General features: G+C 40.2%; 1 protein-coding gene across 1 annotated transcript in view; it reads left to right on the top strand.

Annotated features, from left to right (window-relative positions):
* The window catches only part of SRD5A2 (steroid 5 alpha-reductase 2), a gene marked incomplete at both ends in the record, with an annotated part of 37426 nt that extends 19279 nt beyond the window's left edge, over window positions 1-18147 (top strand). Inside the window, 4 exons of the mRNA XM_084236031.1 lie at window positions 8901-9064; window positions 12618-12719; window positions 14601-14751; window positions 18081-18147. Coding sequence (XP_084092157.1) covers window positions 8901-9064; window positions 12618-12719; window positions 14601-14751; window positions 18081-18147 — 484 coding nt within the window. The remainder of the gene's footprint in view (window positions 1-8900; window positions 9065-12617; window positions 12720-14600; window positions 14752-18080) is intronic.
* Between the last annotated feature and the right edge of the window lie 805 nt (window positions 18148-18952).

Genomic DNA, 18952 nt, shown 5'->3' with positions numbered 1-18952 from the left:
CAGTCTTTTCCAATATAGTTCCTGGATTTTAAAGTCCCCAGTGTGGATGTGTGCCCTCGAATTAACTAGAGTAGACAGGCTCTGTATGGTTGTCACGCCTCCCTCTCATGGACTATATTGGCCTTGTGTAGCTCCATACACACTTTTTTTTTTTTTTTTTTATAAATTTTATTGTTATATTCCCCTTACAATTGCAGCCCCCCATTCTGACCCCAATCCCTCCCCTCCCGCCCCCGGCCCCCTAAAAGTGTCTCTGGTTCATAGTTTTTTGTTGATTTTGATTTTCACTTTCTTATAGTTATTCATTTTCCTGGTCCATTATTTAAGTTTTCTAGATTCCTGCTATGAGTGAGACCATCCGGTATTTTTCTTTTTCTTTTTGGCTTATTTCGCTGAGCATGATCCCTTCCAGCGCCATCCATGTTGCAGCAAATTGCATGTGTTTATCTTTTTTGAATGCTGAGTAATATTCCATGGTATATATGTACCACATCTTCTTGATCCAGTCATCTATTTTTGGGCATTTGGGTTGTTTCCAAAGCTTAGCTATTGTAAACAGTGCTGCTATAAACATAGGGGTGCAGGTGTTCTTTGGAATTGATGTTTCTGTGTCCTTTGGGTAAATACCTAGGAGTGGAATTGCTGGGTCATATGGAAGCTCTATGTTTAGTAGGTCCAGAAATCTCCACACAGCTTTCCACAGTGGTTGGACCAGTTTGCACTCCCACCAACAGTGCAGAAGAGTTCCTTTTTCTCCACACCCTCGCCAACATTTGTTGTTGCTAGTTTTTTTAATATGTGCCATTCTCACTGGTGTAAGATGGTATCTCATGGTAGTTTTGATTTGCATTTCCCTGATGACAAGTGATGTTGAACATTTTTTCATATGCCTGTTGGCCATTTGCATTTCCTCTTCAGAGAAGTTTCTTTTAAGCTCTTCTGCCCATTTTTTGACTGGATTATTTTCTTTGTTGTTGTTGAGTCTCATCAGCTCTTTGCAGATTTTTGTGATCAGTCCTTTATCATTAGTGTTGGGTGCAAAAATGTTCTCCCAGTTGGTGGGGTTTCTCTTTGTTTTTGTTATTGTCTCTTTTGCTGTGCAGAAGCTCTTTAATTTGATGTAGTCCCAGCTGTTTATCTTTGCCTTCACTATCACTGCTTTGGGTGATGTGTCTGTAAAGATGTCTTTGATGTGCAAATCACGTAGTGTTTCGCCTATATTTCCTTCTATATATTTTATGGTTTCAGGTCTTATGTCTAGTTCTTTAATCCATTTTGAGTTGATTTTTGTTCCATACACACTTTAATTAGAGATTTTCTACCTCTCTCTGTTGTGCCATCTCCCTTGATGAACGAAGTTGCCACCTGTTTATTTTTTGGGGGGTGATGTCTTTGGTAAGGAGCAGTTTGGTTGTACATATGTGGAGGTGAGACTGATCTCTTCAGTCTGCTGCCATCTGGTTGGGTTCCTCTAAATCATTTTTATTTTCAGGTCAGTCACTTGAGGTGGCCTCTTACTGGCAACATTAGCAGTGGATTTTGTAACCTTAGGGGACATGATTGAAAAAAAAAGCAAATTAAGTCAAGTACAGAGGAAAGTGATGCTATCAAGAGACGTGGTAAACATGAGGTGTGTGAGGCTGTTGTGGACATAAAACGCTGACATTAGGTGACTGATGGGTCACTGTCATATGTGTACATAGTAGTTGACTGAAAAGTCATTATGCGGTGTATGATTGTAGTAATAATTTACCATTTTAACTTTGACAGCATACAGAAGCTTAATACTTTTACTTCTCCTTTTCTTATATTTTAGATTATTAATGTTACAAGTCATATCTTTTTTATATTGTATACACAATAACAAATTTTTGTCATTATGATTAATGATAATAAAGATAATTATTAGTTATTTTAATAACTATAATTTTATTGAAATATAATTGACATATAGCAGTGTGAAAGATTTATAGTGTAGTGATTTGACTTACAAATATCTTGACATGATTATGACAATAAATTTAGGTAATAGCCATTGTTTCATACATATACAAAAACAAAGTAGAGAAACCAGAAAATGTTTTTTTCTTGTGATAAGAACTCTTAAAGATTTATTCTCTTAACAATTTTCTTTCATTACATGTGGCAGTTTTAATTGTAATCATAATACTGTACATTACATCCCATCTTTTCCCCAACATTTTTAATGAATTTCAAAGAGATAAATTGACAGAAGAATATTAGATTTTGTAGACCCAAGTCCTTAGAATCAACAGTTACTTGCACTTTGAAATAATTGCTTCATATTTTTCACGTACATCTACTTTCAGGTAAAAATAACTCTTCAGAGAAAGTACTTAGAACCATGTCAGTGTGCCTCTTTTAAAAATAGTGACATTCCCTAGCCAGAGCAACAAGACAAGAGAAAGACATACAATGAATCCAAATAGGAAAAGAAGAAGTCAAACTATCACTATTTGCAGATAATATACATAGAAAACCCCAAAAACTCCACAGAAAAATTAATTCAACTAATCAATCAGTTCAGTAAAGTGGCAGGATACAAAATCAACATGCAAAAGTCAGTTGCCTTCCTATACACAAACAATAAATCTGAAGAAGAAGAAATCAAAAAAACCATCCCTTTTATTATCAAAACAACAAAAAAAAATACTTGGGAATAAATGTAATAAAGAAGTAAAGGACCTATACAAAGAAAACTATAAAACACTGTTAAAAGAAATAGAAGAAGACACAAAGAAATGGAAAGACATCCCCTGCTCATGGATTGGAAGAATATACATTAAAATGGCCATCCTACCAAAAGCATTATACAGATTTAATGCTATTCCAATCAAAATTTCAATGTCATTCTTCAAAGAAATAGAACAATTATTGATGAAATTCATATGGAATCACCAAAAACCCCAAATAGCCAAAGCTCTCCTGAAAAAAAAAAGAAGGGAATGGAGGCATCACACTCCCAGACTTCAAACTATACTACAAAGCCATAATCATCAAAACTGCATGGTTCTAGAACAAGAAAAGACACACAGACCAATGGAACCGAATAGAAAATCCAGAAATAAACCCACAGATTTATGGTCAACTAATCTTTGACAAAGGAGCAAAGAATATGCATTGGAGCAAAGAAAGTTTGTTCAATAAATGGTGCTGGGAAAACTGGGTCGCTACATGCAAAAGAATGAAGCTTGACTACTACCTGACACCATGCACAAAAACCAACTCAAAATGGATTAAAGAACTAGACATAAGACCTGAAACCATAAAATACATAGAAGGAAATATAGGTAAAACACTACATGATAGGCACCTCAAAGACATCTTTACAGACACATCACCCAAAGCAGTGATAGTGAAGGCAAAGATAAACAGCTGGGACTACATCAAATTAAAGAGCTTCTGCACAGCAAAAGAGACAATAACAAAAACAAAGAGAAACCCCACCGACTGGGAGAACATTTTTGCATACAACACTAATGATAAAGAACTGATCACAAAAATCTACAAAGAGCTGATGAGACTCAACACAAAGAAAATAATCCCATCAAAAAATGGGCAGAAGAGCTAAAAAGAAACTTCTCTGAAGAGGAAATGCAAATGGCCAACAGGCATATGAAAAAATGTTCAACATCACTTGTAATCAGGGAAATGCAAATCAAAACTACCATGAGATACCATCTTACACCAGTGAGAATGGCACATATTAAAAAAACTAGCAACAACAAATGTTGGCGAGGGTGTGGAGAAAAAGGAACTCTTCTGCACTGTTGGTGGGAGTGCAAACGGGTCCAACCACTATGGAGAGCTGTGTGGAGATTTCTGGACCTACTAAACATAGAGCTTCCATATGATCCAGCAATTGCACTCCTAGGTATTTACCCAAATGACACAGAAACATCAATTCCAAAGAGCACCTGCACCCCTATGTTTATAGCAGCACTGTTTACAATAGCTAAGCTTTGGAAACAGCCCAAATGCTCAAAAATAGATGACTGGATCAAGAAGATGTGGTACATATACACCATGGAATATTATTCAGCACTCAAAAAAGATAAACACATGCAATATGCAGCAACATGGATGGCGCTGGAAGGGATCATGCTCAGCGAAATAAGCCAGAAAGAAAAAGAAAAATACCGGATGGTCTCACTCATAGAAGGAATCTAGAAAACTTAAATAAGGGACCAGGAAAAAGAATAACTATAAGAAATAAAATATTAAAATCAACAAACAACTATGAACCAGAGACACTCTATGAGGTGTGGGGGGCGGGGAAAGGAGGGATTGGGGTCAAAATAAGGGGGTTGTAATTGTAAGGGGAATATAAAAATAAAATTTAAATAATAAAAAAGTAAAAATAAATATAAAATTGGAAAAAAATAGTGACAGTCTCCCACAAAACAACACACTCAAGGAGAAAAATTCCCTCATAATAGCTAATATCCAGTTTTTATTCAAATTTCCTCAACTGTTTTCCAAATATCAGTTATACCCATGCTTTTAATGAAAGATCATATTTTAGTGACTGTGACTTTAGAGTCTCCTTGAATATAGAAAACTGACTTCCTGTCAGTCATCTGCACCTCTTTTCCCCTGACATTGACATTTTGAAGAGTGCCAGTTACCTTATAGAATACCTCAAATTCTGGATTAGTCTTTTTCCTTGTGGTGTCAATTACATTGTTCTTCTATCTCCTGTATTTTTTCTGGCTGAAAACTCTAACTGTTTGATTACATTCAGGTTAAGTATTTGGGTTATTCGGGTTAAATACACTTCACAGATGATGTTTATTGATTTTTTTTTAAAGAGGCATGTATTTGTTTGTTTGTTTGTTTGTTTATTTGTTTATACATGCACTGGGTACAGTCAGAAGTGTGGGAGGGTGAGAGAATTCACCAGAGCCAGAGCGGGGAGCAGAGCAGGCAGAAGGACCGAAGTACACTGCTGAGGGGAGCAGCAGGCGGCAGGAGAGGTCTGCGCGCCATGTGGGATCCTCCTCCGGTGGCCGGGGAGCAGCCAGGGATTGAACCAGCACCATAGAGGCCTCGGGCAGCTTCACAACCCAGCATTCAACCGCTGCGCCACTGGGGAGGCGCATGTGTATTGATTTATTGTGTATTGATTTATTATGTACTCTTGATATCTGCAGTCAACCTGATTCTTTCTTCTATCTGCTCAGTTCCACTTTAGAATACATCTTAGCAGGTGACTTTGTCATTTCATGGCACTTTTTTTTTTTTTTAAAGATTTATTTATTTATTTATACAAGCACTGGGTACAGTCAGAAGCGCGGGAGGGTGAGAGAATTCACCAGAGCCAGAGCGGGGAGCAGAGCAGGCAGAAGGACCGAAGTACACTGCTGAGGGGAGCAGCGGGTGGCAGGAGAGGTCTGCGCGCCATGCGGGACCCTCCTCCGGTGGCCGGGGAGCAGCTGGGGATCGAACCGGCGCTGCAGAGGCTGCGGGCAGCTTCGCAACCCAGCGCTCAACCGCTGCGCCACTGGGGAGGCCCTCATGGCACTTTTTGACTCATTTCTAGTACATAATAAATAAACTCTTGATATCAAGAGTTACGTAATAAATAAACTCTTGATATCAAGAGTTACATAATAAATTCTCCTAACCTCAGTGATGTAAGTTTGGTCAGGTTGAAATAATGATTTGTAGACCTCACCATTGGAAAAATGTGTCATTAACATATAATCTATTGACTACTTTGTAATTTAGTGATAGGTTTTCTATTGATAATTTTAAATTTCTTCCTCAATTTAATAGCTGCTGTTCTTCTGAAATCAAAAGCTTTTACCTACTAATTGAAGATGAAAGCAACAGATCTTTTTAAGATGGTAGAAACATAGGATGTAGGATAAATGCTTAATTACCTTTTAATTGAATTTTATCAGAAAAGGTCTGTTCTAATAGTCATCTCTAATACTAGCAAAGCCTTTTTTTTTTTTAAAGTGTCTTGATGGACTCACGTTTCACTTACTCAGTGTTTGTAATCAACTCTAGTTATTATTCTTTTTTATCCTCAGCTTGTCACAAATTTGGTCAGTGGAATTCCTTTCCACTTGTATCTGTGTAATTTTGACAATTCCTGCTTCCTCATTAGTCTTTGATTATTTCATTACTTTCCAACACAACATCTCTGACTTTTGTACATTTCCTGTCCCTTATCTGGAAGGAGTTTTTTCTCTTTCTGTGGTACCCTGCTTCTTCTTGGAACTGGATTGTCTTTTTGTTGTTGAGTTGTAGAAGTTCTTATGTATTTTGGGTATTAAACTCTTACCAGATAGGAATCGAAAATATTTTCTCCCATTGTGTAGATTGTCCCTTCACATTCTTAAAATGTATTCTGTTGTATACAAGTTCTTAATTTTTTTTATATATATATTTTTTAATAGAGGCATGTTATTTATTTGTTTGTTTGTTTGTTTTGTTTATACATGCACTGGGTACAGTCAGAAGTACGGGAGGGTGAAAGAATTCACCAGAGCCAGAGCGGGGAACAGAACAGGCAGAAGGACCAAAGTACACTGCTGAGGGGAGCAGCGGGCGGCAGGAGAGGTCTGCGCGCCATGTGGGACCTTCCTCCAGTGGCCGGGGAGCAGCCGGGGATTGAACTGGCGCTGCAGAGGCCGTGTGCAGCTTCGCAACCCAGCGCTCAACCGCTGCGCCACTGGGGAGGCCCACAAGTTCTTAATTTTGATAAAGTCCACTGCATCTATTACTTTCTCTTAATTTTTGATGGTTAGCTTTTCCAGATTAAAAAAAATTTATTGATAGTCTTTTTTTCTGTCAGCACACTGAATAGTCCATTCAGCTGCCTTCTTGCCTCATGGTTTCTGATGAGAAATTAGCTGTTAATCTGTTGAGGATATCTTGTATGGGAGGAGTTGTATATCTCTCATCTTCAAGAGCCTCTCTTTGTCTTTTTTTGGTTCTTCAGTTTGATTATGATGTATCTAGGTATGAATCTCTGTGATTCTATCCTTCAAATGCTCATTGGGCTTCTTAAGTGTGAGATTAATGGTTTTCATCCAATTTGAGTTGTTTCGAACCTTATTTCTTCAAATATTCTTTCTGCTCAATTTTATTCCTCCTTTTCTTCTGTGTCCCACAAGCCTTTGAAACTCTGTTCATTTTTCTACATTCTGTGTTCCCTCTATTCCTCAGACTTGATAATTTCAACCAACCTATCTGCAGTCAACCTGATTCTTTCTTCTATCTGCTCAATTCCACTTTAGAATACATCTCAGCAGGTGACTTTTTCATTTCGTGGCACTTTTTGACTCCAGATTTCTATATTTATATGTTCTATCTCTATTGATATTCTTTGTTTGGTGAGATATCATTCTCATATTTTTTTTTATTCCTTTAGGCACGGTTTCCTTTATCTCTTGGAATAGATTTAAAATAGTTGATTTAAAATTTTTATCTAAGTAATTCCATGGTCTGAGCTTTTCAGGGACAGTGCTTATTGATTGCTTTTTCCTGATGTATGGACTGTATTTTTCTGTTTCTTTGCATATCCCATAGTTTATTGTTGAAAACGAATATAGTGTTATGTAATGTTATTACACATTTATATTAAGTAATATGGTGTGACAACTCTGGGAATCATATTCACCCAGCTTCCCACAGTTTGCATTTGTTGCTGCTTGTTATTATGGTTGGTTGTTAGGTGACTTTTCTGAACTCTCTCTATAAAGGCTATATCTTTCTTGTTTTGGCCACTGAAGTCACTACTTCATTAGCTAAATGATCAGTTAATGGCTGAACAGAAATTTCCTTACACACCTGGAAACTAAATTTCCCAGTGTTTTGTTCTCTCCAATCCTGGGAATGTATTACTTTTCAAGGCTGTGCAGAGGTGGGAAGTGGAAAATGGGAGTGGGTAAGTTAAGGTGTCAGAAAATTTATTGTACTTACTGAGAGCCTGCTATTTTTCACTCCTAAAAGCTACCCAGCTCACTACCCCCACCCCCATTGTTGCAAGCCTTTGGTTATTATTTGGATTCTGAAAAAGTTGATTTTTACATTATTTCCAAGTGTTTTTTGTTTTATGGAGGAATGAACTCTTGCAGGTTTTCCTTCTGTGATTTCGCTCTGTTAATGTTTAAATTTATGAGTATTGGTGATATTGGACAGTGTTACACAAGTTGGTTTTAAAATTTACATGAACAAATGAAAAATGAAGAATAACTTGAAAATCCTCAAAAGGTATATAAAGAGACAAGAATAGCTCCAACCAGTATTGAGACATCTTTATTTTATTTATATATTTTATATCATTGTTCATTTTTGTATACTGTTTGATTTCTCCTCTCAGGTGTATTCCCCATAAAATTCCCATCCCCAAATCACCTGTAAGCTGTCACCATAGTTTCTTGTGCTGTCCCCTCCACTTTCTAGTGAATGCTGTGATACTAGTAATTAAATTATATTAGAGATACATATGGAAAGATGTGTGATTGAGTGGCTATCAAAAGGCCATTCCACTGCTGTGTGGGGTAAGCCAGGCTTTACCTTTCTTTTCGTATAATCAGGATTTCACTTCTAGATTTACATAAGGCTAATCTTCAATCCTGGGCTTGTAAGACTGAATTTATTAAGTTCTGGGAGTTGTGTTTACCTTTCAAGACTGGAGTGAGGATAAAATAAGATACTCAATGATGGTGCTTCGAATTTTATGGAACCAAGACAAATAGTAGCATAAATGAATCTGGAATGAGATAATATGTTCTTTCATTGCACAAATATAAGGAAAAATGGTTTTCAAAAGTTGGTTTCATGTGACTGACTGTTTGCAAACTTTCTTTTTCCTTGTTTTTTAAACAATGGATCCTGACCTTTCTCCTTTTCATATATTCCAGGACATTTGTTTATTCACTGTTTACTAGAGGAAGGCCTTTTCCAATTCTGTTGCTTTTCAAGGGCATGACCTTCTGCATGGGAAATGGATTCCTCCAAGGCTACTCTCTGATTTACTGTTCTGAATACCCAGATGAGTGGTACACTGACATACGGTTTATCCTGGGTAAGTAAACCATGTCCCCCTCATCGACTCCCGAGGCAACATTCCTTCCCACAGTCAAAATTATCATCACCTCTCCACACCCAAATGCAGGAATGTCCCAAAGATTCTAGTTTCTCCTTTCACCCCTCCCCTAATCTTTCCTCTCTATAGTAGACCTGAAAAAACTTTGAAAAGCATGTCAGTCTCCTTAAAACTCAACGATTTCCACTACTCTCAGGATAAAATACAAATTCCTTACCAATACTTAGGAGACCCAGCTGTTCTTGGTTTTTCCCGTTTTCCCTATGTCTACCCGCTGGTTGTGTGCTGGCCAAGCGTGTCCTGCCCTAGAGCTTTTGATCAGACTAGTGACTGCTGATAATGCTGTGTTCTATGTATTCATGGAGCCTGCTCCCTCACTTTATTTAGGTCTTTATCAGTTTGCATTCCTCAAAGACGCTTTTCCTGACCCTCTCTCTAAAATAGTTTTAGAAAATACTGTCTGTTAAATTTTTCCATTATAGAGAGAGATAGAAAAATCCAGGAAGTTCTATTGTTTGTCATATATCTTTCTCACACCAAAAATCTGGGTATTATCCTTAGTTCCTCCCTTTGCGTTGTATATCATATTCTCTCCATCATTTAGTACTGTGGCTCTGAGCTCCTAAAGCTACACCAGCTGGGCTCTCCTCTCCCTGCACTGCTCCCACTCTAGCCTGAGCCATGGCAACATCTTGTCCCCACAGCGGCCGTAGTGACCTGCAAACAAACTTCCTCCCTCTGGCCCTGGCCTCCTGCAGACCCTTCTTCCCACAGCAGTCACAGGGCATATTTGAAAACACGAAAGACCTGAGGATTAGTGGTACAAATGCTGATGCATGTACATAATAGAGCGTTCTGGAGCCGCAAAACCAAGCCAAATAGAATCAAACAACAAGAAACAAGATCATTGTGAGCTCATATAGAGACTCTCCAGAACACGTGGGTAATAAAAATAATCATTGTGAACAGCAGTGTACATAGTGCACTACTTTATGTAAAAGTGAATAGAAGGAAAATGTGTGTTGTATAAAATTGGAAAAGGAAATATTGTAATGATGAAAAAGAAATGAATAAAAGGTTACTTGTAGGCCTGGTGGTAAAAAGAATGGGATGGTGGCAGAGCTTTTCTTTCAATACTGTTTTGTCTTTTGAATTGTGAAACTTCATTTCACTTAGCTAAAAAAAATCTAAATGGAAGTAGTCCCTGAGTTGAGAGCAAACAAATAAATGTACTTAATTGTATATTAAATTGATAGTATAACCACACTGGAAAATTGATAGGAAATACAGAGAATAGATGGAAAAATTCAATGCCACTATAAGGAAGTCCTCAGTCTTACCTAGAAAGAGGTGCATTTTGAAGGATGAGTGTTTGGCCATTTCAAGAAGTCAGTGTTCTGGAAAAAAAAAAAGAAGCTAGGGACCTAGGATGAATTAAAATGGCCTTAAAGGATATAATGACCAGATGTCAGATGTAATCCTATATTGCACCTTGGTTTGCACAAACCAGTTATGAGAGGCATTTGGCGACTTCTGAGGAAATGGAGATACGGCCTAGTTCTTTTAATTCAGATTTACTTTCCTCCACTGAAATATAAGTTCCTTGAGAATAAGACATCTTATTATGACTATTGTTTTTGCTGAAGTATTCCTGGTGTTAGGACAGTGCTTCGTTCAAAGGAACCCTCGATAAATATTAGGTGAATGAATAAATAAATACATGAATGAACCTCATACTGTCATTGTGAGATATAGGTATTGTTTGAATCTACATTTTGCAGAAAATGGAGACTGGGAGAGGTTGAGAGGTTGCCCAAGGACTCACTGACATCCAGTCCAAAGTGACTGTCTTTTCTAGTGCTCTGCATGCTGTCTCCCCTCCCCTGCTGCCACTGGTGTCCCTCCCCAGACTCTCTCATCCAGGTTAGAGAAGATTGAAAGTCAGTTTTATAGCAAATGAAGTGAGAGTAGACCTGATTTTCTAATTCAACTGGTCTTGCTTTTTTGCTTCATGTATTTTGATCAGCACAGGTACACTTTGTTGAGAGGTGAGGTTGGGCACCCAGGGGAACACTGAGTATTTCTGGGTTGTAATAATGATCCTGGCTCCCCTCACCTCAGAACAGTGAGTGGCGAGAAGAGAGTGTATGTGAACTGGCAGTGATGGAAGTCAATTTGCTAGGGGCCAGACCCTCCACAACCTAGCTCATATTAATTTTGTGAGAGTGAACGTATCAGTCAGAAATGCTCTCAGCACTGACTCACAGAACGCTAACTTATAGTGATTTAAATAATTATGGATTATATTTCTTAAATAACAAGAACATACAAAAGGTATGTGGCTTCAGCATTCCTTGAGTTGTGTGCAAATGCCATTAAGATCCCAGGTACTTGCTATATTTCTGTTCCACTTTTTTTTTTTTTTGAGTCATATTTATTTTGTATTCTTTGTTCTATTTTCTTTTTTTTTTCATTTTAAAATTTTATTTATTTCTTACATCATTTTTCGTTCTTGTACAATGTATGTATTTTCATCTTGGTTATCATCCCCATACAATTCCCACACCCTTGTTTTGATCCTACTCCCTTCCCTCCCCGCCCTGTAGTGTGTCCCTGGTTTATAGTTGCTTGTTGATTTTGATTTTTACTTTATTATAATTAGTCTTTTTCCTGGTCCCTTATTTAGGTTTTCTAAATTCCTGCTATGAGTGAGACCATCTGGTATTTTTCTTTTTCTTTCTGGCTTATTTCACTGAGCATTATCCCTTCCAGCTCCATCTATGTTGCGGCAAATTGCATGAGTTTATCTTTTTTGATTGCTGAGTAACATTCCATTGTTTATATGCACCACATCTTCTTGATCCAGTCATCTATTTTTGGGCATTTGGGTTGTTTCCAAAGCTTAGCTATTGTAAATAGTGCTGCTATAAACATAGGGGTGCAGGTGCCCTTTTGAATTAATGTTTCTGTGTCCTTTGGGTAAATACCTGGGAGTGGAATTGCTGGATCATATGGAAGCTCCATCTTTTCTGCTCCCCTATTCTTAGCAGTTTTCCTCTGGTCCTCAGGAGATCCGCTTCATGCTTGCAAGACAGTTGCTGTAGCTCAAGGTATCACATCAGGCATTGAAGGAAGAGCAAGGAATTGGAGGCACTTGTCCCATTTGCCCCTTTATCATAAAAGTAAAAGCTCTCCAAGGAAGTCCCCAGAAGAATTCTCTTTGCATTCTTTTGTTAGAACTATTCATTCACATATTTGTTTATTTACTTAATTATTGGACAAGGATGCTGCCTCCTTCTCTTTTGTCCCATCTGCCTTCATCACATGACTATACTTTCAGACTTTTGGTCTAAAACAGCACATCCCCACGGAAACAAGGGACCATGGCTATATAATTGCCCCATCTTCCTTCTGCCCTAGCTTAGTACTATTCTTGAAATTAAAATGTCTTTCCCTTTGGCTTTAGAAAAAAGGTAGCTTTTGAGTAAAATCAGGACACATTAATTTATTTCCTTCTCTCTTCCTTGCCAAGGTGTCTTCTTATTTATTTTGGGAATGGGAATCAACATTCATAGTGATTACATACTGCACCAGCTCAGGAAGCCTGGAGAAATCATTTATAAGATTCCGCAAGGTAATGTTTCCCCTGTCTTATGGAGCCCACTCTTTCTTGGGAGCCTGTCCAGAGACATTGAGGGCACAAAGGACACAATAGATTCCAGTTTGCCTCTGACTTCTCTGTATTCTGTCCTTTCCACAAAATGTTTGTATTTCTGATCTGAACCTCTAAGTTTGAGAGGTATAAGAACCTGGAGGAAGACAGGATCACAAGATCCTAAAGGTGGGGTTAGTGTGAGTTTTGGATAGGGTGGAAATAGGCTGCCCTGTAATTGTCATCAGGGAGATTACTTTGTGCTGCATCAGAATTCTCCAGAGGAACAGAACCATAGGATATAGAGATCTAAATATAGATATATAAAGAGATGTATCATAAGAAATTAGCTTACATGACTCTAGAATTTGAGAAGTCCTTTGATCTGCCATCTGCAAGCTAGGAATTCAAGGAGAGTAATTTCCAGTCTCAGTCTAAAGGTCTAAGAACTAAGAAGCCTGTGATGTAAGTTCTAATGTGAATGCAGGAGAAGATTGTGGTTTCAGCTCCAAGACAGAGAGTGAATTTTCCCTTTTATTCTATTCAGGCCTCCAGTGGAAAGATGATTTCTGGCCTTACTGGGGAGGGTAATCTGCTTTACTCTTTCTGCCAATTCAAATGTTAATCTCCTTGAGAAACACCATCTCAGAAATAATGATTAACTAGAGATCTGGCATACACACCCCAGCCAATCCTTTCTGGATTAAGCAAGAGAGCTGAATCATGTGTGACCAACAAATCCATCTTTTTCATTTGGTCTAGACTGATTTAGTGAGTAGACAGTGGTAGTGGTTGTGCATTTCCTGCCACTTTTGTATTCTTAAAGGTGTAAAGAATCAGATTCACGTAATTAAAAAGTAAGGGAGAATCTGGCAAGATGACACACCCAAGACATATTTTAATAAGAGTGCTAGAAACGAGTGGCAAGGAAAGATACCTAAAGCATCCAGAGAATGAGGAATTATAGACCAGGAAACACCTCTTAACTATTTACAGATATCACAGTGGAAACCTTGTAGGCAAGAAGGGAATAGCAGGGCATGTGTAAAGCCCTCAAAGAAAAATATTTCCAACTCTGAATATTTTATCTGGCCAGGCTGTCATTCAAGAAAGAGGAAAGATGGTTAAGGGGCTTTATAGAAGAACAAAAATTGAAAGACTACATCAACAGAAAACTGAAAACCAATAGTCTTTTTATAACTCTGGAAAGAAAAAAACAAATTGTCCTGTGTGAAACTTTCAAATTTAGTGTGGGGCAGAAATTTTGAGTGTAGCAGTATTTACTATTATTAGAAATATGTTGATTTCCTGATAAGTTTCTGATGTCAGAATTATGTTTGGATAGAGAGGTAAGCCTTGCACATCATCAGAAGCTGACCCCGCCAGCTTCCTACTTTAAACTGGACAGAATGTACCTCTGGGCAGACGTGGGAGGGCAAATGCCAGAGGAACATCTAATCGCTGCTGAGATCAGTTATGGTTTTATCATCTTCACGTGGTGTGTTCACTTTGCATGACTGTAGATGTGAAACACACTGAGCAGCATGGGGTATCCAGAGAAGAGTGGAAGGTGAGAGGTGACGTAGAAACGTTACTTAATAGAGTGAGGCATAGTTCTATCTCCTGCCTTCATCCTTGTCCTGTCCAAAGCTAGTGGTCCAGCAGTGGTTAGAGACTTGGGGGTTGGGGGGGAGCTTTCTTCCCATTCCCCCCCAAGAAGGACCCACCAAACTGCCATGTTTGAGAAGTCTCCAGTCCCACATTCATTCTAGCTGCCCTTATGTATTTTGGAAGAAAGCAGAGGGGTTTTAATGTCCCAACAATCCAGTTCTGCTATTGATTTTTTGATTCTTCTACATTCAGGTGGCTTGTTTACCTACGTCTCTGGGGCCAATTTCCTTGGTGAGATCGTGGAATGGTTTGGCTTTGCCCTGGCCACCTGGTCCCTCCCAGCTCTCTCCTTTGCATTTTTCACACTTTGTTTCCTTGGACTGCGAGCTCTTTACCACCACAGGTAAACTTTTCCATAAAGGTGGTGCATCCACATAACTTTCTCCTCCAAATAGATTTTAGTCCCAAAGAGGCAGATTTAGACATTTATTTATTTTTTAAAAAGGACTTATTTATTTATGCATAGAAGAACTGGGGTGTAGGCCAGAGGTGCTGGGGGTGAGAGAATTCGCCAGAGACAGAGTGGGGAGCAGAACAGGTAGATCTACTGAAATGCACTGCTGAGGGCTGCAGCGGGCTAGACAGAAGAGGTCTGTTACACCATGTGGGTCAGCTCCCTGGCTGGAGATTGAATTCAGGCTACAGAGGTTATAGTGTGATAATGCTCACACTTAACCCTTATGCCACCAGGGAAGCCACCCAAAATATTTAATTTTATAAGGTAAGTTCACACGATCATCCAGGCTGGTGAGTTCTGAATCCTTGAGCTTGCACTGAGGTTGGAGTTCAGCTGGATGACAGGAGCAGTACCCATTGTTTTCTATGAGCAGAAGTCAATCCATGTACTCAGAGGTACCAAGGTGACTTGGGATCCCCCATGCCGTCTTGCTGAAGGAGGCTTCTCAGTCAGAAGCCCCTTATGAATGCTTAAGTATGGGTTCTGTACCCTCCTAGCAGGGTCCTTAGGATCAGCTTCTGGTTGGCAGTGAGTGTGGGTAAGAGTTAAGAGATGTGGGCCTCCCTGGTGGCACAAGGGGTTAAGCAACACATTATGAAGCAATTTGCAGCCTCTGCAGCACCAGTTCGATCCCCAGCTGGCCAGGGAGCAACCCACATGGCGCAACAAACCGCTCCTGGCTCGCCTGCTGTTCCCTGCAGCAGTGGATTTCAGTAGATCCACCTGTTCTGTTCCCCACCCTGTCTCTGGTGAATTCTCTCACACCGCCCCCCGACATCTCTGGCCTGTACCCCAGCTCTTGTATGCATAAATAAATAAATCTTAAAAAAAATGTTAAGAGATGTAAAGAGTTTCACTGCTTCAATTTGATTTACTTCTGCCATGTTTGTTTAAGTGTGTTCCATAGGTGGGGGCATGCCAACACTTTCCAGAACTTCACGGGTCATCCTGAGGCACGGTCGGGAGAGACAGCCACCAGGGGAAAGTGCTTGTCTTGGGCGTAGTGTGGTGCTCCTCTGGCTTCATGTCTAGTTCTAGGTTTGGTGCTGACAGTTCAGGCAATCAGAGTCTTGGAAATGACAGGCTTATTTTCTTATAGTCTGTGTAATACAGGGGCTTAATCTGGCTCTCTGCCTTTTCCTACCCCCAGCCTCCATACCCAGGTCATTGCTGATTTCCTGAGAAGATGGCTTAGCAGTGGCTGCAGGACTGCCCTGTGCTGGGTGCTGCCAGAAATTGCAGGAACCTTTGCTCTCCAGGGCTAGACTAAATTTCGCTAACCTTCACCTGCCTTCCAACGCCCCCATCTGACTCTTCTTTTTTAATTTTAATTTTATTTTTTTAAAAGATTTATTTATTTATGCATACAAGAACTGGGGTATAGGCCAGAGGTGTGGGGGTGGGGTGAGAGGATTCACCAGAGACAGAGTGGGGAGCAGAACAGGCAGACTGACTGACTCATAATACCTCCACCTGGCATGGGATGGAGACTAAAGAGTTAACTAAAAGTATCACAAAAATGGAAAGAGTGACATGCTTAGTTGTATCAAGCTTTAAACAGGAATATCACATCCTTTCTCTAAAATAGACTTTGAGAACGTCTGTACATATCAGGGGGGGAGGGGCAAGAGGGAGAACGCATCTCCTAGTGGGGAAGGGGTTCAGACCCATGGAAGCACCCTGAAGCTCCTGCAGAGGTCATTTAGCCCAGTTAATGATTAATTTTGTAGTTTTGAAGGTTGCGCTAAGAATGGGTTCTTTTCCTTGGAGTGGAATTGACATGGAGACCTGTTAGACATGAATGAAGCCACAGCTCTCCTCTAACTTGTTCCTGTCTCCTCCTCGACTCAGTGGGGAGGGGCAGCAGAGGGACCCCAGCCTGTCAGAGCTAGCAGGACTGTTCTCCCCACTTCAGAGGCAGAGGGTGGTTGTGGGGGGAGGAGAGGGTGTCAGCCAGCAATAGGAGGGTTCCTAACAAGGACGGGACAGTACTTCCACCATCGGTTTTCAGCTTGGGCAACAAGAGCATCCAAACTGAGGTCTTCTCCTGGCAGAGCAGGCTGCTCCAGGGAGGGGCCGGGGCAGCTGTCCTAGCACTGAAACCCTGACAGCTCCAGAGAGATGCAGTTACTCTTTGTTCCCCAGTTCAAACTAAGGTCCCTTGACAGAGTGTATCATCTTGATTATAACTCGGGAGCTGCCAGCTTCAACTAGCTAAAAGGACAGTCTGGTAACTTAGGGAGAAAAACTTCTGACATCATGTAGCCGTCTCCCAGGGCTGCCGAAACAGATGTCCACAAATAGAGTGGCTTCAAAGGTATTTTCTCACAGTTCTGGAGGCAGAAGCCTGAGGATCCCTCCCTGCCTGTTCCTGCTTCCACTGGTCTAAAACCTGCCTCTGTCTTCACCTGACCTTCCCATGAGCCCCTCTCTATGTCTCTTTACTCGCTCATATTGCATTAAGGTCTTGCCCTGTTCCAATAGGACCTTATCTTAATAAATTACATCTGCAATGACTCCATTTCCAAATAGTGTCACATTCTCAGGTGGTGGAGGTTAGGACTTTGGCATACATTTTTTTTTTTGGGGGGGGGAGTATAACTTAACCTATAGTACAAGTAACATTTTCTGGGATCCCCAGACCTCATGAAGAGATATTGTCTTGGGAAAAATGCCAGTTCTCTAGGGTGAACCTTTGCCCATGGTCTTTGGGGTCTCTGGCTTCCTGTATTCTCACCTGAATCTATCCAGTACTTCTTTTTCCTGTCACAGTTTTGTAATTTTATCATGGTAGACTGGATACAACATTTACTATTTTAAGTGTTCAATTCATTGCTCTTGGACATGTGCATGGTAGCAGGCAACCATCACCACTGTGCTCTGATTATTACTCTTTATTTTTCAACACATGATGCTTCAACATTTACAGGAGATAGGGATGGGATGGGGACTAAAGAGTTAACTAAAAGTATCACAAGAAAGGAAAGAGTGACGTACTTAGTTGTATCAAGCAACTGTATTAAACAGGAATATAGCATCCTTTTTCTAAAATAGATTTTTGAGAAAGTCTGTACATATCAGAGAGGGGGAAGGGGGGAAGAGTCAGTCTCCGAAGAACTGTTGGTTGATTTGTAACAAAGCTTTCAACACCACAACCTCAACCATTGACCACTGCTTGATTCGATTTATAATTATTCCTTTTTTTTGTCTCTTAGGTTCTACCTCAAGAGGTTTGAGAACTACCCCAAATCTCGAAAAGCTCTCATTCCATTCATCTTTTAAAAGAAACCAAATCAGGGCCTCCCCAGTGGTGCAGCGGGTTGAGCGCAGCACTGTGAAGCTGTCCGCAGCCTCTGCAGCCCCGGTTCGATCCCTGCCTGCCAGGGAGATTCTCACATGGTGCAGTAGACCTCTCCTGTTGTGCCCTCTGCTCCCCTCAGCAGTGCTTTAGGTGTGTCTGCCTGTTCTGCTCCCCACTCTGTCTCTGGTGAATCCTCTCACCCTCCTGTGCCTCTGGCCTGTACCCCAGTTCTTGTATAAAAATAAATAAATCTTTAAAAAAAAATGAAAAGAAACCAAATCAAAAAGGAACAGCCCCCACAATCCTGTTGAAAATCATTAAGCTGCTGAACCCATAACTTCTAATGCTCTGCTCTGTGAGTGCCCGTATGTAACTATAGGTTTCCTGGTGTTTTGACAGCTGGCTTCAGGATTCTGGGTGCTGCCCTCTCCGTGTTCCCTCCTGTCCTTCCCTGAAGTCTCTATCTTTTTTTTTTTTTTTAAGATTCATTTATACAAGAATCGGGGTACAGGCCAGATGCGCGGGAGGGTGAGAGGATTCGCCAGAGACAGAGTGGGGAACAGAACAGGCAGACAGATGAAATACGCTGCTGAGGGGAACAGCGGGAGAGCCAGGAGAGGTCTGCCCTGCCATGTGGTTTGTTTCACAGCTGGCGGGGATCTAACCGGCACTGCAGAGGCTGTGGACAGCTTCATAGCGCTGCATTCAACTGCCTGTGCCACCAGGAGGCCCCTGAAGTCTCTATCTTGATCTCCTGTTGAAGCTGACCAAACCCTGTACCATACA

Source organism: Talpa europaea, assembly GCF_964194135.1.
Source record: "Talpa europaea genome assembly, chromosome: 6".
Lineage (NCBI taxonomy): Eukaryota > Metazoa > Chordata > Mammalia > Eulipotyphla > Talpidae > Talpa > Talpa europaea.
This window is presented reverse-complemented; position numbering and strand designations above follow the sequence as displayed.